This window comes from Chanos chanos, chromosome 3 (assembly GCF_902362185.1).
Source record: "Chanos chanos chromosome 3, fChaCha1.1, whole genome shotgun sequence".
Lineage (NCBI taxonomy): Eukaryota > Metazoa > Chordata > Actinopteri > Gonorynchiformes > Chanidae > Chanos > Chanos chanos.
The window spans coordinates 7,995,001-8,020,638 of NC_044497.1; the positions used below are offsets into that span (position 1 = coordinate 7,995,001).

Genomic DNA, 25,638 nt, shown 5'->3' on the forward strand with positions numbered 1-25,638 from the left:
ACTCTGGGCACTTCTGTTGTTTTGTTTTAAAAATGTAACATTTTATTTCCCATTATATCTAGTCATATATGCATTATGAAGTATTATAACAACGTTTTGCTGCTACTGTGTAACTTTTTTTTTTCTTTCTTTCTTTCATTTTTTTCTTTTTTTTTTTCTTTTTTTTTTTGCCATAAATACACAACTCTCTACCACACAGAATACTGATTCATAAACTGCTTTGCTTTGCTTTTTTTGTTGCTGTGGAACTTAAAGAATGTGAAAGCTGTCAAGGGTGTTCAATTGTACAATTATACGAATCACTTTTTTTTCTTTAACATTTGTTTGGCAAAGTAGGACAATGTGATTCATTCCAAAGTAACAGAAGGCTATTTGTATGAAAGTAAAAGGCTTGTGAACAAAGAAAGCTAAGCTGTTGTACATATTTGTAGTTGGCTGTGCATGGTACAAATTTATTAATATGAAGAAATGCAAAAATGTATTGCTTTTGGTATTCCTATTCTGAGATGAACAAGTAGCATGTAATGCAACTGTTTGACAGGTTAAATCAAGTCATGCTTAAAAATTGTTTCAAACGATGAAATCAAGTAACATTTCATTTTACCTTTTATTATTGTACAGGTGTTTTCTTTTTGTTAAAGTCAAAACTCAAAAATTCACGGTTTTTAATTCTCTTTTATGTGAATTTTTTAATGCTCTTATTTGGATTTTTAGTATTTTAACATTTGTTTTAATCCTGAAGACACTTTTTGATTGTGTTTCATAAGAGACGTCTTGGCCTCCTAAGGTGCAATCCTGCCTCTGTCCAAACGTAAGCAACTGTCCTGATTCCAAAGGCTTTTAGAACATGGCTTTTGCCTTCTCCCTAAATGTGGAACAGCATTCCAAGACTGAGCTGTCAGCTAGCACCATACGCAGAAGTGCTAGCCTGGACCAGAATGCTTCCCACACCAAGGACTGGTAAAGCAAGCAAACCAACAAACCAACCAACCAACAAACAAAACAAAAACAAAAAAAAAAAAAACAAAAAACAAACAAAAACAAACAAAAAAAAAACCATAAAAAAAACCAAAACAATACAAAAAAAAAAAGAAACAAAGGATGGTCCAATAATATAACTGTACATAAATGTTGCAACTGCACAGCAGCCAAAAAAGAGAAAAAAAAAAGAACCTTTTTATGGATGGATAGTGACAAGAAAAAGAGGACAGCCTTGTAAAGGTTGAAATTAGGATTGTTCTTCTGGATATCAAAGGGATTATCACGGCGCAATCATATTCAACACAATATGTACTCTCAACGCCTGGGTAATATAGGAAATGCACCCCGAGGTTTTAATAAAAAAAGAAGCCCCTATGGCTAAAACTTTAAATAAACTAAACCAAAAATGTTATTGATGTTTTATATATAGAGAGTAGTCTCATTAGTTTTTGTTACTGTAATGTTTGAGGTCTCAGATGTACCGTATTACGGTAATAACATGGTTTTGAAACTTTTTTTTTTTTTTTTTTTTTTTTAATTTTGTCACAGACCTGTTGTCATAGTTGAAATGACGTTTATTGTAGATGGTATTTGAACAACTTCTTCTGGAAATAGTTCATCAAGTATGTTTGTTGCTCATTGTTGTGATACATTAAAAACTGTATCTGCAAACCAAACCCGTGTTTCCTAGCTACATCTTTGTCTCCCCATATTGTGTACATGTGTACATTAAGTGTTCCTCATTTTAACATCAATCAATATTACATTATCACAAATATTTCCACAATTTTTTTTTACTAATTAAGTATACTACTTTATACAGAATTTCTTTTGAAGACAAAGACAAATATCCTGTTTCTTGAAAAACAGTCTTCACACCATGCGTATTCATACCATTCTTATCTGTGTTTAGGCCTCTGGTAACACTGAATAGAAAATAATCTTATCATGAAATCCACTGGAATGCTTTTAATTTCGCATAGTATCCTGTATTTTGTTCTAATCTGGCTTTATCCAGATGCCCTGGATTATCTCCAGACGTGTTAACCAATCACAAGGGCCTGTGTGCAGGTATTGCCCTGAACACATCCACTAACAGAGAGATTCTTACTTGTAAAATGAAATAATAATAATAATAATAATAAATCTCACCTTAGGTTTATGAGACGTTAGACTGACCTACAACCTCTGGTTCTGTTTAACTTTTCCAAAGACTTAAAATCCTGCAAAAAGTCTCAATTATTGGTTTGCATGTACTCATTCTCATCTTTATACAACGCATTTGCCACAAACCAGAGAATTATTAGCTGCTGCATGCTAAGACTTCTTTTAGTGTTGATATCCAAGAAAAAAAAAAAAAGAGACAATTCCAACTATTTGTCTTTGACGCATTCACATTATCACTGACATTTTCCATTTTCTCAATTTAAAACACGATTCGTGTAAAGCAGGCTGAGTGGACAAGAATGATGTTCCTGTTATTCTTCCTTAAAAACATTTTTTATTTCCTGTGCTTCTATGTCAGGTCTCCCATAGTCAGGCTCGGGGGGGGGGGGGGGGTTGTTTTTAACCTTTGGTAAGGACAATGGTAAAAAAAAAGAAAAGAAAAAAAAGGCATTTTATATCTTCCTTTTCTCCATACTTTGAAAACCACTCCACTGTGTTTTCACAGTTGTTCAGTGACATCTGGGTGCCACAGTTACATCTCTGTTGCTTCTGATGTATCCTATGCTCTGTATCTAACCTGATCGTTCTATTGTTTGACCAGAGTGTAAGGGAAGAACGTCTAATGTTAGTCCCCAGATCGCCACTAAAAAAGCTCTACCGCGGCAGTAACTTTGTGCGCCCATGAAGAACATTTGGACACTAGTATTTGTTAAACGTTGCCCCCAAAAAATGATTGTTTTCACTAAGATAATTCATTCATTACTAAGAGAAATCTATGTGTCATCCTGCTGCTGGGCTGTTCTGAGCAGGTTGTAATTAAGAAATTCGTGGATTTAATGCATCTTCGTAAGTTATGTGGTCAGTTAGCGTTTGCAATTATGGACTGTACTTGGAAGGAACATTAAGAGTTACCCCTCCCTGCACAAGAATCATCTGTGTTATTAATGAGCGGTTTTCTAATTAAGGTACCTCAGTCAACCAGCAAAGGTGCTTTTACTGGACCACACACAACAAAACCAATTCCAAATTAATAATCTATTTTTGATTGGAAATTAGCTTTGCTAAAACCAGTGTTATACAGAGATATTGATGTGACACTTTTGCCTTTATTGATTTATTTGTTTATATTTGCTTATGAGACAATGAGATGTTCCAGACAAGTGTCATATCATCACTTTGGGAATATTGCAGATGATCTATCAGTTAAATGAGACCATATATACATGGTGGTTTTTTTTTTTTCTCTCCTAAGCCAATCTCAGGTGAATTCACAAAATACTAATACATGGTCTGACAGAGAAACGGGTAATTAGGCTGATGCATGTTTGATGTTTATCATCAGTTTAATGATAGAACCTCAGTCAACAGTGCTGAGGCAAAGCAAGTCTGACATTTGAGTTAATGTTTATCGACAAATTTATTGTTTATATTTTCTCCTACCATTTGTGAGGTCTGGGGGTAGTAAACTGAAAGAAAGGTGATTGGATTTTTTTTTTTCACTTTGCATTGAATTCCCATGTGCAGAATACTAATTCCTGTATTTAGTTCCCTCAGCCTGGGCCTTTCATTTTAAACTGATTCCAGTCTAATTAAATTCAGCACATGGGAATGTATCATTCTTTGCTAATCCCTAATTCACTGTCCCAAACATTGTATTATCCAGAGAAAATCCATTAGCTGCAGGCTATGTAGAGGCAGATTTTTGTTTTAAAGCACCATTGGCACCATTTTGTAGACTACTACCTTTAATACAATACAACAAAGCAGTGGAAATAAGACACATAAAGGTAGCCTATATATTTATTTTGAGCTGAAAAATTCTGTTTTACTTAATGATGCATATATGATCTGTGCAGAAAAGTGGTCTGGGATATTTGAAAATGCCACGCAAGAAAAATAGTAATAATACATTTTTAAAATAATGCACAATATTACACAAGCTAAAAGAAGTTAATATCTACAAAGACTCTTTGACTCTTTATCTACAAAGTCTCTTCTCAGGAAACTGTATCATCATAAACAATAGATGATTTTTGTAAGATGGAGAGATCTCCACCAAAAAAAAAGAAAAAAAGGTGGTAAGTGTGTTACTGACCATGTTTATACTTTGATTTCATTATTAGTTTCCCTCTCATCAAAGCTCTTATTTGGACCATGGTCTTTGATTCAGACAGCAGCGCTCTTTCACCCACCTGTGTTTCATTTATAATGGTGCACCTGAGCAAGGCCTGGAAATATATGAGCATATCCAATCACATACCGTGATCATTTATAACCGACCCTATTTAGAGGTGTAGTATTTATAGAATCATTAGAATTTTCTCCCCAAATGCTCCAGTCGTATGCACTAAACAGAGTAATTCAAGTTGCTATCCTTAACTTATAAAGAAATGCCTCTGATCTATCTCAAATGTCTGATTCATTGTACGGAACACGCAAATGTATTGGTGCTTAAAGATGCAAAAGTACCAATTACACCTTAATCACACAAAGTTTGTAGTAATAAGAACAGGCTCCTCGAAACAGGCTCTCTGAAGGTGATAGTTTTAGGGTTTGCCTGTCCTCAGTCCTCACATATGATGTATCAGATTTATTTACACAGCACACCAGAGGGACAAATAAGGAGGAAGAAAGAGCAAATGAAAAAAAAAAAGAGAGAAAAGAAAAAAAAACAGGAATTATTGCATTGTGTGTGTGTGTGTGTGTGTGTGTGTGTGTGTGTGAGAGAGAGAGAGAGAGAGAGAGAGAGAAACATGTTCATAATATTGCCAATATCCACTGCAGGCTACATAGTCAACAAACAAAAGTATCTGAAGAATGAATGCATGAGGAGACCTGGGAAAAATCAAAATGAGCCACACTGTTACACTACAGAAACAAATGCTTGCAAAAAAAGATGCCTTTTTTTTTTTTTTTTTTAAACCCACTGGGATTATCCAGGCAGATTGCTCTGTTATGTTTTCCAATATGTTCAAGAAAAGCACACATCCCAAATGGTTCAAGATGAAGGTTGGGAGATACTATTGCTTAAGACAGATAAAACTACTTCTATGATTCCATCTCTCACTGAGCAATGTCTTATTTCCTTTTCTTAAACCTGAAAGGTGCTTCAGTGTCGACATGCAATGCATTTTAGTTCAGGCCATGTATCTAAGACAAAAACACGAAACCACCGAACACCTGAGGCAACCTCACACTCTAAGACAACGTTCAGTTTTGTAGATTTTTTTTTTTCTTTCCCCATTGAGAAGGAATTGTATCTGTTTACCTTTGGTATTCTTTCATACACACATTTTTGTTTTCATATTGAATATGCCCTAAATGTGCCTCAAACTAGTATTTTTGTTTTTCTTTGAAATGAAAAATGCCATACTCATCCACATTCTATGAATCAGTAATAGTGCTTTTAGGTTAAGAGTTTTTTTTTTTCCTTTTTTTTTCTTTTAAATGGGCTTGTTTTTGTGCGTATGAGGGATACGTATGCTTTCCAATAATGACTGAGAACTGAGGTTCAGGGGGCACATTCTTCTCTTTAGAAGAGATAGTACATCTCTTTGTCATAGCTTCTATCGCAGGCTTGTTTGAATGACGAAGAATTTATTCAGGGAGACTAAGACACATCTGCCAGATGCTCCAATGAAAGTCCATTATTCCCCTGGAGATGAGCAATGTTAAACTTTACAGAAAATTCTGTTTACAAGGGTATGCGTACCATTGTAATGCTCAAATGACGGAATAGATAGCAATTGAAATGAGTGTGGAAGGTTTCCCCTCTTATAAGAAAACATAAAATTGTTCTATTCAAAACTTCGCTCGAAAAAAAAAGAGCAATTCATGTTTCTGAACATGCATTTGTGAGGAACTTTAGCAGAGAGTTTTGTTTATGACAAAAGAATATGAGAGAGAGAGAGAGAGAGAGAGAGAGAGAGAGAGGGATGATGTACAAACCATTCAGGGTAAATATGCATTTAAACTATTAAAACCCAAATCAAGTTTTGCAGGCCTAAATCAGGATTCAGAATCAAACTCAGAATATATGTTTAATGTGTAAATATGTATTACTGTTGTAATGGTTTATTCTGAGAATGGAGGGATATGCTTATGACTTTTGACATCAGTCTCAAGTGTTTTGCCTGGATTTTCAACATCTTTGCATTCGGAATAATCTGAGCCAAGTCTTAAATCTTGCATTTTATTTACTCCAAACGCATGCACCATTGGGACTTGAGTGAATTCTGGCTAAGGCGTTCAACAATGCCATATTTATATTTAATTGTTCCTTATTCTAGAAACAATACCATGGCAACAGCAGTAAACATGTCAGCTTTTATAACTCTGCTTTACATTTAAAGACTGCTCCAATGCAGGCCGGAAATTTTACAAGTGCTCGACCATCGGGGAAATAAAGAGCACATTAGTGTTGAATGAGGTAAAGGTGGACAGAAGACCATATCTCAACCCACTGTCCTCTTCACCTCAATGGTTAAAACACTGTCCTCATAAATGAACAGCAGGACGACCCAGCTGTGTGATGCACGTTGAATTTTCTCTTTCCATAAGGGCAGAAATCCATATTTATGTTTCTTCTCTATTACTAATGTGAATGACCATCTGTCTTGTGACTTAAATGATTTTTTTTTTCTTTTTCTTTAAAAGACAAAAAATTGATTCCTACTTTTGAAATAATTCATGAACGCTTAGTACTATGGATTTTTCACGGATATGTAACGTTAAGGTTATTTATTTTTTTTCTTCAAGGGGCAATTAAAGTTGAAAGTCGACACGTTCTTTGTCAGTGCCTCCAAACAGATTAAAACATTTCTGTGATACGCATATTCAGCGTCTGAAACAGATACTGATGAATATATATATATATATATATATATATATATATATATATATATATATATGTGTAGCTAGCTGGCCTGCCTTGTAAAAAAATAGTATTCATTTATTCATTGGAAAGGTGTAGAACAGGCAGCAGTGCTGTATGCTTGAGGAACAAAACACGGCTTTGACGGTGCTTATCTGAAAGAGTGAGCTTACCCTGATTCCGCTGAATATTTACAAAGAACTGTACGGCATGTAAATCAGAGCAGCCCACATCACACAGGTCGGCGACGTACAAAAGGCCTTCTGATTTGAAAACATGGGACTTTGATTACGGCCATTTTCCCTCCTCTAACCTGTTTACCACTCAAAGGGCCTTCTCAGATCTCTGATGGCGGAGCTGCAATCAGCTTTCCCTTATGGGTAACATGGGCTCTTAGCATCTCTACACACCACCAGGGGCATTTAGCCACCTTTAGAGCCGTTCATTTCCTTTTTAATGAATAAGAATAAAGGGTCCAGGGATTTTGTGTGTGCATGTGTTTGTGTGTGTGTGTGTGTGTGTGTGTGTGTGTGTGTGTTGCTAAAGGATATCTTGTCAACATGTATCTATCTTCACGCTTGAATTTAGATTAAACTGAACATTATATTTATTCTGCATGGAGCAATGATTCAGCAGGATTAATCCTGCAATAAGTACTAAATCCAATACTGGCTTTTTCAATCTTTAAATGTGGCCTAATTTTGACTATTGATATCAGTGCACAACAAGCTTGTTCTGACCTTTTTGTGATAATAAAACAAACGCGATGAAATAAGTTCAGAAAAGAAAGAGAAAATACATTGTATGAATTTAAACTGCTCTAATAGGTAACATTTATACCTCCTCACTATGGAGAATACAGATCTCTTCTTGCTTTTGAAGTTCTGCAGTTATTAGCCTGAATCAAATTCCTCCTGTCTGATTGCCCACTCCTTATTTAAAGTTCTTTTATTCCAAAACTCGATTCATCATCAAACATATTGTGTGGTATTGGATATCGCATGCAATGCAGGTCTTGAAGGTAAAGCGTATGTAACAGTGAACTCCTCTGGTTAGTTACTTATGAGAGCATTATTAGTCCTTCATGACTAAAGCCTGGTCATGCAGGCTTCAAATCACCCAGACATTTACCTCTGATCACCTTAACAACCTGCTTGCTACTTTCAAAACGCTACGAGAGTTTTCAACGTTGTCATTATGTCTCTGGTATCTACGTAGAAGCTTTTGTGCGTCACTTCACCGTTTCAATAAAAGCACAGTATGCAGTATATAAAAGCACGCATGAAAATGAAAGAAGTGAGAACCTAACCATGACAGTTTCACCTTAATGACATACATTGTTTGTCTAATCACATGTTGTGGATTAGTGCAGTTGTAATTACCTTGTCATTTCTTTTGCCATGGTTTTTTTTTATTTTTTTTTATTCTGTTGTTAGTAGGCTTTGTTCTCTATGTTACATCTCAGGTTTAAATGGTCAAAAAAAACCCCAAAAACGATTCATTGGAAAACCACTTGCAGTGCGGAATTTCGTATTCATTGTGAAAAGGAAAGTTATACTGAACAGGTAAGTATCCTGTAAGTGCGGCTTTTCTTGCCTTGTTGCTCTTTGTGTTTTCAGGCAGCTCTAGCACTGGGCTGTAGGGAGCTCCAAGCTTGGACAGTTAAATTGGCTGTTCTGCAGAAAAAGATTGCCCAGTGCCTCTAACTGAGAGATATTCAGCCTTGCTCGTTCTTACATTTTTTGTGAGCTCCAAACTGTTTTTTTGGTTTTTTTTTCAGAGGGAAACACACTGAAAGCAGTATGAGCTGTAATCTAGATTTCATCACTCTAAACTAAGAGTTATACTGGTCCCAGAGATCAGTGACAGTGTTCCACACATAATGACAGACCAATATTGATGCAATGAGAATGATTTAGAGAAACAGAGAGAGAGAGAGAGCTCTTTTTCAGTATGTCGACACTTTTCGTTCATTTTACACAAGGGACATGCTTAATTTAAAAAACAACAACAACCACAACAACAACAACAACAACAACAACAAAACCCCATAATTTTAAACCTTCTGCATGATCAATTTTGCAAACAATACAACGTTTCAGCACGGTGCTATTGTTGGCATTACTTAATCCTACTGGATAAGTTCACATGTCAGAAGGCTACCATGGTAAATCTGTATTATTTAATATACACAGCCCACAGTGCATAAGAGTTGTAAGAACAGAGCATAGTCTGAGCCCAAGTGATTGCAGAGGTTACTTCAGTCATCATTTCAGTTGTGCCTCCCCCTGTTATGATTCGATCACCCAGTAAGTGTTGCCCAACAAACATCTCTCTCTCTCTCTCTCTCTTTTTTAACCCCCAAGACAGCTGCATATGACATTTAAGGGCACTCTTTCACTTGATCATAACCCCATGTATCACAAGCCAAGGGCAGGCTGACTCCGCGGTATATTCGGACGAAAAGAATGGCTTTCTACATGACCTCTCTCACCGTGCGAGCCTGACAGATTTACAGGAAGCGTTGTTCGTAAAAGAAGGAGGAACAGAAGCGGAATATCTAACATCAAATTACTCCCCTTTTGTTCCACCCCTTCCTTTGCGTTTTTTTTTTCCGCCGGCATGATAATCGGCTTTGTGTACGACTGTGTTGTCAGAGTCTCTGCGGTGAAGTAAAAAAAAAAACCCTTGGGTTAAACGTGGTATGGCGGTCCATTCCCGCAGTGAATATTGACACTTTTGTCATTGCGGAGGATGGTCCTCGAGGAGCCCTGAGTCCTCAGTGAGATGCGTGATGCTGATGGAGGGAGACAGCCGAGAGCAGAGCTGAAACAATGCTAGGCCCTGTAGACTGGTGTTCTCATGTGTTACCAAATATTATAGTGACTGGGGGGGGGGATCCTGCGACATGTGAGCCAGTCTGGGCCTCATCAGAGAAAGCTAAAAAAACAACAACTGTCGTAATCAGAAGGTCAATACATCACCTCTATCTATCTATCTATCTATCTATCTATCTATCTATCTATCTATCTATCTATCTATCTATCTATCTACTTTAGTATTAATTAGTATTCATGTTAACTATTGGTATAATATTCATAAATATTGATGTTATATTAATATTTTTCATAGTTGTCTATTATTGCAGGGAAATCCTAGAGGTTATCATTCATACAGCACCTTGCGGACAAGAGCAGATTAATTGTGCCGCGTGAGAGAATGAATACTGCCATTAAAGACTCAGCGTCTTTCAAGGACAAAAGACGGGACAGCTCCAGAGAGTACTCCTCTTTAGTGCTACCTCACGCTGGCTCCTCTAGACGCACTGGCATACTGCCATAGCACACTGCCTCTCTCTCTCTCTCTCTCTCTTCGCCTCAGCCGCTGTCATATTCAAATATTCATCAGGCCAGGACTACCAGGTGCCACCAAGAGGAAATGCTGTAATTGTACCACTTTGTCTTCCTGAGCCAGAGTTGGTGGGGAGCTGTACTACTTCAGAGGCACTGAATTACAATTGAATAGGTGAAAATAACCATTAAAATGCAAAATTACCAGATGTGCAGCCATCTTATGGTAAGTCTCTCCGTTTTTTTTTTTTTTTTTTTTGATAAAGCACCGAGACCCGCGAGCTGAAATTCACAAATGGCTCTTGGCAGAAAGATGGTGTGTCGTGGTAGGCTTGGCTGGGTGCTGGATAATAAATCACTGCTGGCTAAAGGCTTTTTAATGCAGCACTCTCTGCTCCCAGCCTCCATTTTCTGTCACTGCACAGTAAAAGATGAGAGGACCTAGGGGAATACCAGCCCCGAGCGACTGTTTAAAGCTGCAGGTCATGCTGTGTGCTTTTCAATGGATAAATACATAAATACATACATGCATGCACAACTGCAATGCAAGTCTGTCTCAGGAAACACACACTGATGTGCAGTCGATGAGAACATAAAAAAAAAACAACAAACAGATTGTACATTACACTTCGATTATGACATACGAGAATTTGTTGTTGTTTTTCACCAATACTGCCCACAGCATATATATATATATATACACACACACATACATACATACATATACACACAAATAATAATAGTAATGATGAAAGACTACATTTACAAATGAAATCAAATGAAAGTGTACATTTACACACATTTACCATGGTGTTATAAATTATGATATCTTAATAGGTAGCAGTACGTGTTAAAAAATTTGCCTGGTAAATGTTTACACATCTAGTGCTCATAGATTGAAAGGAAAGAAAGAAAGAAAGAAAGAAAGAAAGAAAGAAAGAAAGAAAGAAAGAAAGAAAGAAAGAAAGAATACAAACAGCAGATTTTAAACATATTTTTTTGTTTCTCTATGACAGCAGAAGGCAGGGTGTGAAGTAAGTCAGAGGATGCTGAAGGCCTGCAGTCTTGCAGCAGAGACACAACTGTGCTGCATGTAAAGCAATCAGGCAGAGAACATCAAGGGCAAACAGTCCTCACACACAAGCACAAAGTCAGTACTATGTAAGGGTCAAGCCTGCACTTGCTACATTAACAGATATCTTCGATTTGACAGTCACGTTGATGTCTTGACAGTGGCTGAAAGGAGAGCCTGAATGACACGTATATAAAACTCTTTCATTATTAATGCTGTGAGTATGAAGTCCTCTCTTGAATTTGTAAGAAAAGAGAGGTGGAAGTGTACCAACTGATATGAGTTATTTCACTATTTATCTCAAACGCTAAATTTTAGAATAGGAATACGACTTCAGTTTTACTGGTATTAACCGCCTTTTTTCTTTCTTTCTTTCTTTTTTTTTTTTTTTGCTAAATCAGACTGACAGTAGATAGCGATAGAAAACATATTCATCAGATCCTGGGAAGCTGTTGTATATTCTTTGGTACCGTTACCAAATTTAAATTCCTTCCGACATGAATAAAGCCAGGGAAAGAATCAATTTCCCTCCTTCTCGAACTGATCAGGACTTCCCATGTTTCTTTGTGCAGAATTTGCAAACAGAACAGATTCTGTTGCGTAGGTTAATCTTTGCAGACATGTCTGGTTCACTGATTTTCCAAGAAGAGTTCAGAGACAGCCACCTTTGCAGTATGGTTGCCATGGTAACAGGAAAATGATTTTTCTCGGCTAGCGGGAGGCTCTGCACTGAGACTGTATCTGTCATGTTTCTGGTACCTCGTAGCTTAGGCTTTTGCGGCATGGTTTAAGACACTGTTGTATGTTCGTATTATTACTCGTAGATCTCCGCATTTCATACTACACAACCCGCTGTAAATAATTTCAGTTCGTCAGGTCCTCCGTCTAAATGAAATACTTATTTTACACTTGATACTGTGATTTAACGCCAGCATTACGAAGTCAGGTCATTTAATGGGCCATTATTCATAGAATTTTGATTAAATATAAAGAAAGAAGTAATTTTGAGTCATTTCAGATGTATAAAATACATTTATTATTACTGTATTTGCAAGAGACCACACATCATAGATGTAAATGTTTAACTTAGAAAGAATATGAATGGAGAGCTTTCACTGAAAAACCTGACCGTTAATAAATATGTACATTGCACTTGTCACTCCAAGTGACATAGCAACACAGCGAAAAGCAATTTTGAACCAATGGACAGAGCCTCCTTTTCCACATTCTTCCATGTGCACGGTTTCAATCAAATTTGCAGAACTTATCAAAACTTTCAAAGCACTTTGAGTCATCTTAAGCCGCAGGAAATTCAAGAGGAAGAGGACATCTGGAGGGTTGTCTGCAGATTATTTGCAATTTTGTATGTATTAGACATCAATGAGAGGCCAGGCCAGAACGGGTCTGAAACCCGCTTCACCTCAGGCTCATTACAGTGCAGACTGGCCTTTAATCCCCCATAATTCCCTGCTGTCGTTCAGTCACTCTCCTGGCTACTCCTGCCTCCTGCAGCCAATCAGTGGCCTGGGTGCTGAGAAGCTCAGGTATTGGCTGCTCTGCCTCCCGGGCATGTAGCCTAGCTTTGTAGTTGTCCAAAGCAGCCTGCAGGTTTATCAGTGTCAGTGCCAAACTCTTCCCTGCCCTGCAGTCAGTAAAGGTTCATCATGCCAAGCTTGGTTTCATTTGTAACATCTGAAAACAAAAAACAAAAAACAAAATCAAAAACAAAAAAACGAGAGCGCGTATGAAAAACAAAATGAATATGTTGACTCGGATGCATTTAAGAACGGCCACCCTCGAGAAAAGACGCTGTTTATTTTTCCTAAAGGCCTTGCATTATATATTCACGATGGTATAACAAAACATATTTTTTAATCGGTTCCTTATGATAAAATATGTATGGATGACACTGTCAGCAAGCGCTGTGACAATTAAACAGAAGATTGTGGTAAACACTGTGTATAAACTAAAAACTTCCAGAAAACAAACTTACATACTCATTGTCCAAATGTCTTGCCTTGACTGGACCAAATCCAAACCCCAATTCAGAAATAACTTCGTAAGTAAATATAACAGCTGCTGTCAGAGGTTGAGTCTCTAATCAGAGGCAGTGGGAATTATACATTTATAGCATAAAATCTGCCAGATCACATTTAGTATCTTCTATAATCAGAAAAAAACGATGAAAATGGTTTGTCTGAGGTATTTTATTACTAATGTCCTATTTGTGTTCAATTTATGTCTCATTCTCTTTTAACACACACACACACACACACAGAATTTCACTTGAAATTTAACAAATATTCATTGTCTATAGAACAGGTATGAAGTCCTGGTTTGAGTGAATACCTTCTGCATGCCCTGAGCCGCGATTCAATTAAGCTATGAAAGGACACAGAAGGTAAGTACCAGCATTACTGAGACTGAAATAGAGCTTTTTGCTTCTAAAACTATTAATCAGAGAAATCAATGCCCAACATCAAAGGATCAAGGATATGGACTATAATGAGTAGAATCGCTCATCAAAGTGGGAATCCTGTCAGGACTGTACAACATAATGCAATCCTTTCTTTGTCTGCATATAAAAAGCATGGGCCCATTTGCAAAGTAAATGGTGTCACAGTTTGCAGATTATTGGAGCCAGAGGGAGGCAGCACAGTAGCTAACAAATGAGATTGGAGGGAGAGATAAAGTTTTGAAAGAGAAAAACGTCTTACTAAACAAAGTCCTTTGAAGCCAGCCATGACTGTACTATGTTCTTTGTGTGTGTGTGTGTGTCTCCTGCATTAAGACCCAATCTCATCATGCGCTCGTTTAGCTTAATATAGCTACGGCAATCTGTATGAACAATTAACCTACAACTTCTCCCAGTGAATGACAGTAACATCCACGGGGGAATTACATAAGATACACATAAAGTTCCTGCCAATCATGAGAGAGCTCACTTTTGTACTGGAGGGAAAATCAAATAAGAAGGGCACTGGGGTTCATTTTGTGTGCATGAACAGATTTAAAAATAATCCTTTTCATGTTTTCAATGACATAAATGTCCTACATTAATGTTCCGTACACAGCATCAAGTGCTTTTTGCTGTAATCTTTGAACGCAGTTTTTCTCATTGCAACGTTCACTATGAAAATGAACCTCGTATGATGACAGATATTAATCTTTAAGATCTGATCTCTGGGAAAGAAAAAACCCAAAAAACAAAAAAACACCATATGCTGTACATTGAGTATATATTTACGTGTCACTGGAGGACAACTATAGGGCAGTGATGAATGGCATTCTCCATAGGATAATTAGAATCAAAGGAAAAGCTTAATCTCTGACATATTCATATTACAACATTTTAGAATCTTGTCTACACACACACGCACACACACACACAAAAGAACACATATACATTCCCTAAAATTTAGTGTGAGATGTCCTGTTCTAGTCTGGAATATTTGGCCACTGAACCACCCCCCCCCAAAAAAAAACAAACATCTGTGAAATCACACAAGGACCAATCAGCACTCTCAAGCATTTCCAAAGAGTAAATTCTCAGTGTCAAAAGAAATTTCAACAGACCGCATGTACAAAGAAGCAGAAAAACCAACAAGCCACAAAGCCCATCATGCCTGGAGTTGTGATTGATTGCCTCCGCAATCAGCAATTAAAGCCGTGTGATCAAATAAAAAAAGGAAAAAAAAAAAAAAAAAAGGTGGAACTTTCCAGTAGGCCTAAGCCCACTTGGGTGCATTTTGCCTCAGGCATGGCTCATTGGAGAAGGTTAACGCCAGAATAAATAACCATCTTTACAGCCATTATTAGGATTAGCGCATAATATGCCTGAAAGTTGCATGGTCCTACCCGGGTTTGTTACAGTTTACTGGCGTCTTAAGAAGAGGCCAAGGAGATTAAGGATGGGGATGTCTGTCAATCTGCAGCTCCTCCCCCCACCCCCCCCCCTCCATCCTATCACGCCTCTCCTTGATCTTGTGCAAATTTCTCACTTCATAGGGGATGAGGAGAATTGGATCGTGGAGGGAGTTGAGCGGAGGGGGATGGGGAGAGGTGTTGGGGGGGGGGGGGCACCTCCGATGATACGATGTTTATTCATCTGCTCACTCTAACCAAGAATGCAGAAAAGTGGACCTCTAATGCTCAGTTCCCATGAAATTTTAATGAGGAAACAGAAATCATGGAGAAACAAATAATTTTTATTGGGAATTTAACAAAATTAAATGTGTCTCTGTTTCAGTCTTTGTAGAAAAAAAAATGTTGCATTTTTCATGGCAACAAATGCTTTCAATTCAAAGATGCACATACTTTCAATGCTGATGAATTTCTTTTTGCGCTAAATGCCATATTACAAAATGCAGCATTGTCTGTTGTGAGGCACAGATAGGACTAGATCTTTCATTCGGCTTGCTGAAGTTCGTTCATTTCGATCTGGAGTTTAACCGGCTCCACTGAGCTCACCTCCTTCCCACACTTAGGGCAGCTGAAGTACATATCGGCTATAGTGTGGCTTTTGATGCAGTAGTAGCAGAAAACGTGACTGCAGCCGATGGAGTGCGGCATTATGGGCCATTCTCCACAGAGGCCGCACTCGGTACGGCTCATCTCTGCCGAATTCTCTTCGCCCTTCTGCAATGGTGAAAAAACAGCGCACATGCTGGCCTTGAGTTTCTGTACGTTTACCAGCGGCAGCAGGAAAATGAGGAACTCGGCAAAGCCGTGCCACAGCAGTTCCCGGTTCACGTAGTGAAAGTTGATGTCACGGAGCCCCTGCGGCTTGTTGAAGACTGCTTGGATTCCCAGCAGCCGTTCCGTTAGCAAGGGGTAGGTTCCCCTCTGGAGGAAGAGGAGGAAATTGAGCAGACTGGCTACCTTGGCAAGACCTCCTACGTAGGCCAACGCTTTGCGAGCTTTGTGGATGTTGGACTCAGCGGGGTGGTTGAGAAACAGAGAGTGAGAACGTTCTCTCAGCCACTTTTCTCCGGCGGTGAAGAGAACATACCACAGCCTCTGACTACGGTTCATGGGTCTGTACCTGAGGCCCTGCGTCTGGTCATTCTTGTAGCGGAGGTTAAGGAGTGACTGGCCCACCGTGGCACTATGGGAGTAGACGGTGAACCTCCACAGGAGGAGCCGAAGGAGAGCTCTCAGTTCAGGTTCGAAGGGGGTTAACAGTCCTGGCTTGAAGTGCTGGAAACACTGCGAGAACTGTGACCAAACAAGCTGTTCCAGCGCGGCATCGAGTTCAAAAGCATCCAGCTGACTGATTCTCAGAACCGGAGATAAAGAGCTAGAGCTGGCCTCCGTGAAAGACTTGTCACCTCCAGCACCAGCTACAAGCAGAAGAAGCAAATGGTTATGCATTTTTGCATTTCAGTTGAAATCACTTTTCACATGTAAAACCCATCCTAAATTCCTTTTTTTAGCTGTGCAGGGCCAAGGCACAGGAGCCCTTATACTGTTCCCTCTGGAGATTCAGTGTGTGGACAAATCACATCACAGGAGATTATCCAAACAGCACCAGCTTGGCAAGGCAGTAAACATTCGCCATGTGGAACTACTTTACTTTGACGGCTTTTATATGGGATCTAAAAACTGTGACGTTTGGCAATTTTTCACGGGCTACGTTTGTATCGGAACGAGTTTATCTCTTTAAGTGCGATGGTTAAGAAAAGAGAGCTAGCGCCAGTGGTGACCACTCTTAGGCCTTTGTGTGTCACTGGACCAGATTCAGACAGTCTCTAAAATAAAATTGGCTTATAAAATCATGAAAATATCTCCAAATTAAAAAATAAATAAAGAAATAAATAAAGGGCTTTTAAGTAAACCATTGAAGAAGTGAATACTATAGGATATAATATTCTGGAAGTAAATGAAGAGCTAATTCATGCTTTACGGTGTATGCATAAAAGTGAGAAAAGGGGGGTGAATAAAAATGAAACAGACCGGGTGGCGGGGGGGGGGGGGGTGTAAATTATACAAATATGAAGATGCTTTATATAGAGATAATCCTTACAGCAGTGCAGAAACCTACATCTTTTAACACACTGTAAACTCAGCCTTGAACCTTAAGCAGGTGGGCTGTTTTATATTTGTGACAGCCTACAGGGTCCAGGCCTATTCAGTGGCTCTTGTCCTCTGGATAATCTGACATTGTATAGCGCCACTCGGCCAGGTGAGACCAATTATACAGTGGCGGCCAACTCCAGGGATCCAGAGGTCTGGGTGTCTTTTCAAAGGCTTTTATTGAGCAGTTTACAAGTTATGAATGAATATGTTTTATCTGAGAACATATTATCGACAGCGACCTATCAATAGTAATGTGACTATTGTCAAGGGCCTGTCAATATTAATATAATTATGATTTAGAGGATCACACAGATGTTAGCTGGGGCAAGTAACATCTCCTACAGGGCCGCTATCAATACCAGTATTACTATTGACATGTTCCTTCAGACTCACAGTACTTGCCAAATATATAACAACTAGACGCGTCTGTCAATGTGGAATGCCTATAAAAATTAAGCATTTGAATTTACACGGCTTTCACCAGAGAACTGGAAATCTATGCTTCTTATGTAATTGTCAAAACTTGCTAATCAATGGATGTGTTTACTGCTACTGTAATCAAAGGGGCAGCACTACATATAGAGCGTCTGTAATTCACACACACACACACACTGTAATTCTCTTATGGATCAACGTCGAAAATGTCCTTGCTGAGAGATTGCGCCTGACAACAGAGGCTGACCACACACTGTACAGGGTGGACAGGAACGAACGCATTGTCAATGACAATTGTGACTGACTTATAGGCGCAGTTTAGCAGTTCAAATAATATGCTTTCAGTCTCCCTTTGTTTACAGAGTCTTAATACTCCTGTATTTACATGAAAATATCATCATTATATTCCTACTGCAAGGTTGGTGTAAATTATAAAACTGCAGAATATATTACTGAATTTACTTATTGATTATGATCACAATCATCGATATATGCAAACAGGGATACAATGAATGTTAACTCTGTTACCCTACAGAAAAATCTCATTTTACTTGCCTATGCTATTGTTGTTTTAGAGACAGACTATTAAAGATGATTCAGAGGAAATTAAGGCAAAGCATCATTTACTAAATATTTTGAAGAGATTCATGAAGAATTGTAAGCGTGGCTCTACTATCAGGTGTACGTACGCGAACCACATCAGTTTCAATGCAAATCTGACACTGCTGTGACAAATAAATTGCCGGCAAAAAACACTGAATATTGAGCAAATGGATACCATCTCTAGACCGCAAAATGGACGAGGAACAGACATATTAGGTTATACTCGACAAGGCAAGGCCTTGACAGCCGGCATTAAATGACAAATGACAGACAACGGCACAGCGCATAAAGCACAGGCTCCTCCAGAGGCAGCTCGCAGCCCCGTATTCTCCAACTGATAAGTACCGTAACCGCACGACCTTGGGCCAAACATTACAGACTACCAGGGAAGGGAATTCCTACGGCATGCAGACGATTTGGAATCTTAGAGAGTTTCAGGGGACTGTGCTTTCTCAACCTTGGCTTTAGCCACGCTGCTAGCTCTTGCTCATTTGGGAAGGATGGGGGGGTGGGGGGTGGGATCTTTAGTGCTGTGAAGATATCTGTTGTAGGCCGTTTTTTTTTTTTTTTTCTCCCTCACAGATATCAATCATGCTTATCTGAACATTTCATAGGTCTATTTAAATGCGCACGGAAATGGTAGGGCGCAGAGAAGAGTCGTCACAACCGCGTATGTGACGACTCATTTGTTTAACGTGATGTGAAAAATAAAACAGGCTCTATTTTCACTCTGCATGATCCCGCGAAGATGAGCTGGCGTTCGAGGTGAAATTCAAATCCACTCTCAGCCTTAATCCTATGATATTAACTGTGGTTTTGTAGGCTATGTCATACAAATGCCTGTAGTCCCAATCTTTGTAGTACATAGATCAATTAGGTCCTTTGTGGTAAAAACATACACTTTTTAGTTCTCTTTAGGCTACGTTTTTTTCTTCTTCTTTTAAGTGGAATATCCATTTCCAGAATGAAAATCAATGGGAATGTCAGTTTTTGGTACTTTAAGGGTCCTCCTGCAATTACCGTGATGTTAAATTTAGCTACTCAGTGACCACACTAATACTAATTGTTAGGAGTCTGAATCATAAAAAATAAATGTCTGCAAATGCATTTTGGGGGGGGGGGGCTTGGAGTGAGGTCCAAGGATTTTGCCATCACACTCTAATGCTTTATCAGGGCAAAACCTATTTCCCTAATCACCAAAGAATTCTAAGAGCTGAAGAATGAGCAAACATAATGTCTGTGAAACATTTTAAAGTGAGTCTGACACAAAGAGTTGTGCTGTGCTTAATCTAGCTGGTGCAGATCTTACATTATTTAAAAGAATTAATTGATTTTGTGCGTATGAAGGTGGAAGATGCAAAGCCTGTACAAGTAATAAGTATGGAGGTTTGGAGCAAAACAACTTAAAAAGTCATGAAACATTTAGAAGCTGAGCCAGCGGAACTGGAATGACTGGGAAGAGCAGTTAATAACTAAGTAAACTGTGAACCTGTATTTTATGATTGTGCATTGAGGCCTCACTTTACACGAATAAAAAGGATGCACATTCTACAGTTCTGAGAGGGGAAAAAAAGGAACCTTTTATTAGCTATTTACTTGATGTCATTAAAAAAGAGAAATAAGCCTAAATTGTAGTCTCCCTTAAAATCACACTGATTATTTTGCCAAATAATAGCTCTGTCAGCACTATTTGTGACTATCCTATGTTCTTATTGAAGTGGCAGAAAATACCGACCGGTGTCATGTCATCTTGTTCTCAGCACGCTGTCTGTACATGAGCTGACACTTAAAAAAAAAAAAATCCAATATGTTTTTCCATTTTGAAAGGCAGGCTTAATTCCCAGTGAACTGCATTCAAAGATGATCCCTCACATTAAAGCTACATCAGCAAAATACTGTGTCAAAAATCAGGTAGGCCCCACCCCCACCCCCCCATATTGACCCAAACAAAGAACTGTAACACAGGGAGTATTTAACAACACATATGTCACATTACTGAGTAGAGCACTCTCCAATTTGGCTTTCAAATCAACCTCAATCCCTTTAAACACTGCTTTTGGAGAAATCTATACACAACCTTTTAACCTAGTCTGAGATCATTCTGCAGCCTGACTTCACAGATTCTTTAAAATCCATTCATTATGTTAAGTGTTCCTATGGGCCTGTGTCAGAGACCAGTCGAATCGAAAGTTATCAGCTGTTCGAACCTCAGTTTAAAAAACAAAACAAACAAACAAGAAACATACACCCCTTGTTCCCAATTCTGCATATCGATAAACAGTCATTGTCTGAAAAAGGTCCCGAAATTCACAACAAGGCCAAAGAACTGAGTAACACAGGAACGATTTGCACCTGCATCAGAAAACTGTTTACGGACAAAAGGGCGAAATCGACACTAATGGCCGTTTATACTACTCGGGGTCTATTAAAAAAAATCAGAACCAATACAATGGTACTAAAATCGATAGTTTTCAGCGAGTGTCCGCACAATATCATATGTATCTTGCACTGTATTCGAATAAGCACTTGTATTCGTTCGTGCAAACGATATGCATAGGTCACATCCTACCATCGTTACAGAAACACTGAAATGAGCTGAACAGAAATAATTTACAACGTTTGTGTTAAGAAAACAGAGAGACAACGTTTAATTGTATTTATCTCTAATCGACGGAGAAATGACAAATATTTACCCATAGTTATAAAGGTGACAGGACGTTACATTGGTTGAAGAATAGCTGCCATTTCCGGGGAGTACAAACATTAACCACGCCTTACAAACAGATAAACCAATCACAAAATGAATTTTCTTTGAGCTAATAATCTCGGAGATCCAATCATATCCTGCAGCGCTAATCATCTGATTCAAAGGAGGCAAACACGAAACTTTCAACGGGTGAGACTGTTGCCGCTGAGGAGGAGCAAGTCGATTGTTTACTAAATCTCAACCCAACCCTCCAGTGAAGTTTCCTGGGTATTTTAACCAATCAACAGCGAAGAAAATCGCTCCTATCCAATCCGATTTTCACAGTAGGCGGGTTTTGACAGTTAGCAAGCTTCCCTCCAACGCCGTCTGGATACGGTGTCGTGTAGCAACGATAAACATGCGAGTGTAAGCAGTTGACATATTGAGAGAGGCATTTTACTACAAGTAATGGTTTCGTAAAAATTCGGGTCAGAATTTCGTAAATGGGTCAGAATATTTTGCCATCGTTCTAAGAACCTGAGAGCTGATTTGAAACATTAGCAAGACTGTCTGAGGCACCACGAACATGCACCTTGTCAGATCTCAGAATCACAGTCTGCAGGCAATCTGAGATCTGTGCTGCTATGGTACACGGTTACATACAGTAAGGAATGTTACTGGGTAATTTAGTGACAACCGGGAAATATACAAGGGCGGCAGTCAAATCGATCCTCTCGCGATGTTGAATGTTGCTGTATGGTCCTTTTAAACAAGACAGACGTTCGTTTTAACATGTCTACTGTTTCAGAATATCGTGAATGCGCCATGGATATTAATATGAAAAATCCATCAGAGACAAACGGAGACCTGAGTCGGTTTGAGTCAAAAAGTGACCAAACTAAACACATCTATTCAGCCTCTGGGGTTAAAGCAAAGGACAAATTTTCTGTTACTAAGAATGTGAAACCTCTATTGGAAGAGTTTAAACGTGTGTATGAGGAAAAGTTGAGACGCGTCGAGTATGAAACACAGTGTGGTTCACTGACGGAAATGCTACGGGTAGGTTTTAACGTCAAGTGATGGAAGAGTTTGTTTTACGATTTTGAGTGATAATATTGCAGTTCTTTAGTAAAATACGGTGGAGATGTGATAGGCCTACCAGCCATTGTGAAATTAACCTATGAGCTTCTCTTCATTTGGTTCCATCTTTTTTAATCTTCAACCTTGTTCAAATCCCATTTTTTTAACTGACCCAAGAGTCCATCACGACTTAGAATTTGCCATGCTACGACACAGGCAGCTTTGACTCTTCTTCCTTTTTGTCATTTACCCATTCCAAAGTTACTTTCAGCTTATTCCCCCCTGAGTCCTCACTTGTAATTTCAAACACAAGACAAAACGTTTGATCCTGCTTCAGCATATTTTTAGATGCTCAGACACCAGCCGAAGCCATTCTGCATTCTGATGTGCGGTGTGTGCATGCTAAAACCATACCAGTATTCTTTATATCCACTTTCAGATGAAGATCCGGATTCTGCACTCCTATGTGAATGACATGAGCGATCAAAACCAAGTACTGGTGCAGACAGTGGAAGATCTGGAGAAAGAAGCAAATCAGAGGGTAGTAAGCCTGGAGGAGAAATTACGGACAGCTGACAAAATCATCAGTGTAAGAGTCTTCATTGTTCATTGACATGAATCTCATTGTCAGTCTGGTCACTCCACTCGTTACTGCGTTTTCTGTTCAGTTTAACTCTCTTTCTGAAAGAAAACCAGCAGAGAAAGAGGGTTTAGGAATTGAACACTATGGAGACCTTATAGTGTTTTGCATAGTTGTTAGACACACAAAGGATGACTCAGATAGATAAAGACTGTTACTTATTCATGGCTCATGATGTACCTAATTCACACCTAATCTTGATTGGAGGAGAATAAGCGGATATTGTCTGCCTATGAACCCTCATCATGTAAAGAGCTTGAACAATTCTTCGGTCTCTCAGTAGCTCATTTTGACAGTATGTTTACCAATTTCCATGCAGAGCTACTGACAGCTATGTACATTGTTCAGGGCTTGCACACTATACTTGCCCTTTTCTGTTTAGATGGCTGATGTGAAAATGTATACATTGGTCGTTTCTTCAAGGCCCCGGTTTTCATAAAGATAATCGCTCTGACACTCCAGTGACCTTTCAACATTCAAATAGTGCAATTACTGCAAGCTTTCATGCCTTTAAAGGAATATTGACGTCTTTAGAGCCACTATTAGCCCACTGTCTTCTGTCATAAATGATTCTTATGAAATGGGCACAGGTATCTTTTTTGTTTTTCCCTTAGAAATCCATGGTATTGTACACCTTTAAATTATCTTTATTTGTTGAACCTAAAGACGTTTTTTTTTGCCTCATGTAGATGCAGGCTATACAACACCTCTGATTAGAATCATATGCCAAAACATATATCTTCAACTTACTGTGAGATAAAAAAAAATGGTCATGACAATAATATGGATAATGTCGTGAATATTCACATTATCTTTTTCGACATGTAGTGGATGCTATTTAGCATGTACACTGCTGATGGATATTTTAATAATTTATTAATATCCTTCTTAAATTATTTACCTCTGCATTCGTATTGATGCTGCTGAACTTAACCAGGTTCAAAGTTGTTTTCTATACAGATGGGGATAGAATTGACTCACTTAGCAAGATACCTGTAGTTATGGCTGAGAGATGAGATATTTTGTGAAAATCTGTTTGTGTTTGTTTTTGACCAAAGGCATCACAGAAATTTTCAATGTTTTAAAATAAACATTTAAAGAAATGTCAATAACTGCTGAATTTTTTAGTAGCTGGTACTAACACAAAGAATGGACAACATACTAGTTTCTCCCCCTTTTGAATTACAGCAAAAAAGTTTAAACTATTTATGCATAAACAACCACTTAACAATTCCAGTCCCTGGACATTGTTCTTTTTACCCTGAAGTTCATCATTACCTTGTGAATTTGATCTTAATATAGGTTTTGTAGATAGAATTTGTTGGGGCCATGGTCTGTGATCAGCAGAATAGATTGGACTAAGGATTGCTTTTCAACTGCGTTGGTGATAAACAATGCTATATTCCCTTAACTATAGTAACTGTGTTGTAATGTACACAGTTGGCAATTGAGTGGATTTAAACATTAAAAGCTACTTATGTATGTCTCAGAATGTAAAGAATGCATTTCACCCTGTAATATGAAAAAGTGAATGTATGCATCGTGCCCAAATTCACTTATCCCATTTGGTTTAGTGTGTAATTGTTTTAAAGGAATCGCCTGGACCGTGCAATAATGCTTGAGTTAGTATCATCAGTTTACACCTACAATTGGCTTCAGGCATTTACTCAAACTGGTACTGACTCAGAATTGTAAAGTTTAACCTCAAAGCTGTTTCTAGTTTTTAAATTAATCAGGAGAAGTACTGTGGAACATGTTTGCGAAATTACACAGGCGGTACCATGGTATTTTAACAACTGTACTGAATAACAGAATTCATGTCCTAGTGATCTCCTAATGAGGGGCTGAAGATTTTTTCCTCGTGTGTGTGTGGCGTGTGATTGGTGCAGTCCAGGATCATAGTGCAAGTTGAAATCGTGGTTTAGAAATATTGAATTTGTGGCGGCAGGGGGATGAAAGTTTACGATGTGATTTTGACAGGATTTGGATCATCACAGGAAGAGCCTGGAGGAAGACTCAGCCAGCCTACTAACGGAGATTCAGGAGCTGAAGTCGGACGTGGGCACCCTCACGCAAGTCATCCGACGGGCTCACCTCGCTCACGGACTGGACGTGAGTCGTGCTCCTCTGTTCTTAACCCCCCCCCCCCCCCCCCCCCCCCCCAACCAGATTGCCCCCACCTCCCCAAATCCGCCGCCTCTTTCGCTTTTCCTCCCTAAAGTCACGGGACGGTCCCTTATTCATTTTTCAGAACTCATTTTCCGCCCTTGAGCTCAGGATTTTAATTCCAGCTTCACCTTGACTCGTGGCCTTTGGGCACGAGGGATCAGCGGCTGCGCTTTGATCCGGCGAGCCGATGTGGGGGCTCATTTCCACCTCGCCACGCTGATGCAACTCAGTGGGCTCCACTTGACCTCGTGGGCTCACCAGAGCCCTCCAACTGGGCAAAGCAGACCCCTCCTGGAAACACCTTGAACCCCCCCTTCCCCCATCTCCACTCATAACCTGTCCTGTCTGTATTGCTTTCTTTGATCAGCGTAGCACCCCTTTTCGTTCCGTGTCTATCAGCCCCGGTTATAATGAAGAACATGGTAGGACTCTGTTAGCAAAGGCTCTTGTATTGACATGTCGATTGATGTCCAGGCCACTGGGCTCTAGCCAAATGTAAACCTT

The 25,638-nt window shown here is 38.9% G+C and overlaps 2 protein-coding genes across 2 annotated transcripts in view; one reads left to right on the forward strand and one right to left on the reverse strand.

Moving 5' to 3' along the window:
- Window positions 1-15,722: 15,722 nt before the first annotated feature.
- Window positions 15,723-21,299, reverse strand: pex2 (peroxisomal biogenesis factor 2). Its single transcript, XM_030769457.1, has 2 exons — window positions 21,253-21,299; window positions 15,723-16,785 (listed from the first exon to the last, which is right to left on the reverse strand). Exons 1-2 carry the CDS (start codon window positions 21,254-21,256, stop codon window positions 15,851-15,853), a joined length of 939 nt encoding a protein of 312 aa, XP_030625317.1. The 5' UTR covers window positions 21,257-21,299; the 3' UTR covers window positions 15,723-15,850.
- A 771-nt stretch (window positions 21,300-22,070) lies between these two features.
- The window catches only part of LOC115806677 (trichohyalin-like), a 102,593-nt gene continuing 99,025 nt past the window's right edge, over window positions 22,071-25,638 (forward strand). The window contains exons 1-3 of the mRNA XM_030767538.1: window positions 22,071-22,304; window positions 22,765-22,914; window positions 24,946-25,041. Of these exons, the coding sequence (XP_030623398.1) occupies window positions 22,071-22,304; window positions 22,765-22,914; window positions 24,946-25,041 (480 nt within the window). The remainder of the gene's footprint in view (window positions 22,305-22,764; window positions 22,915-24,945; window positions 25,042-25,638) is intronic.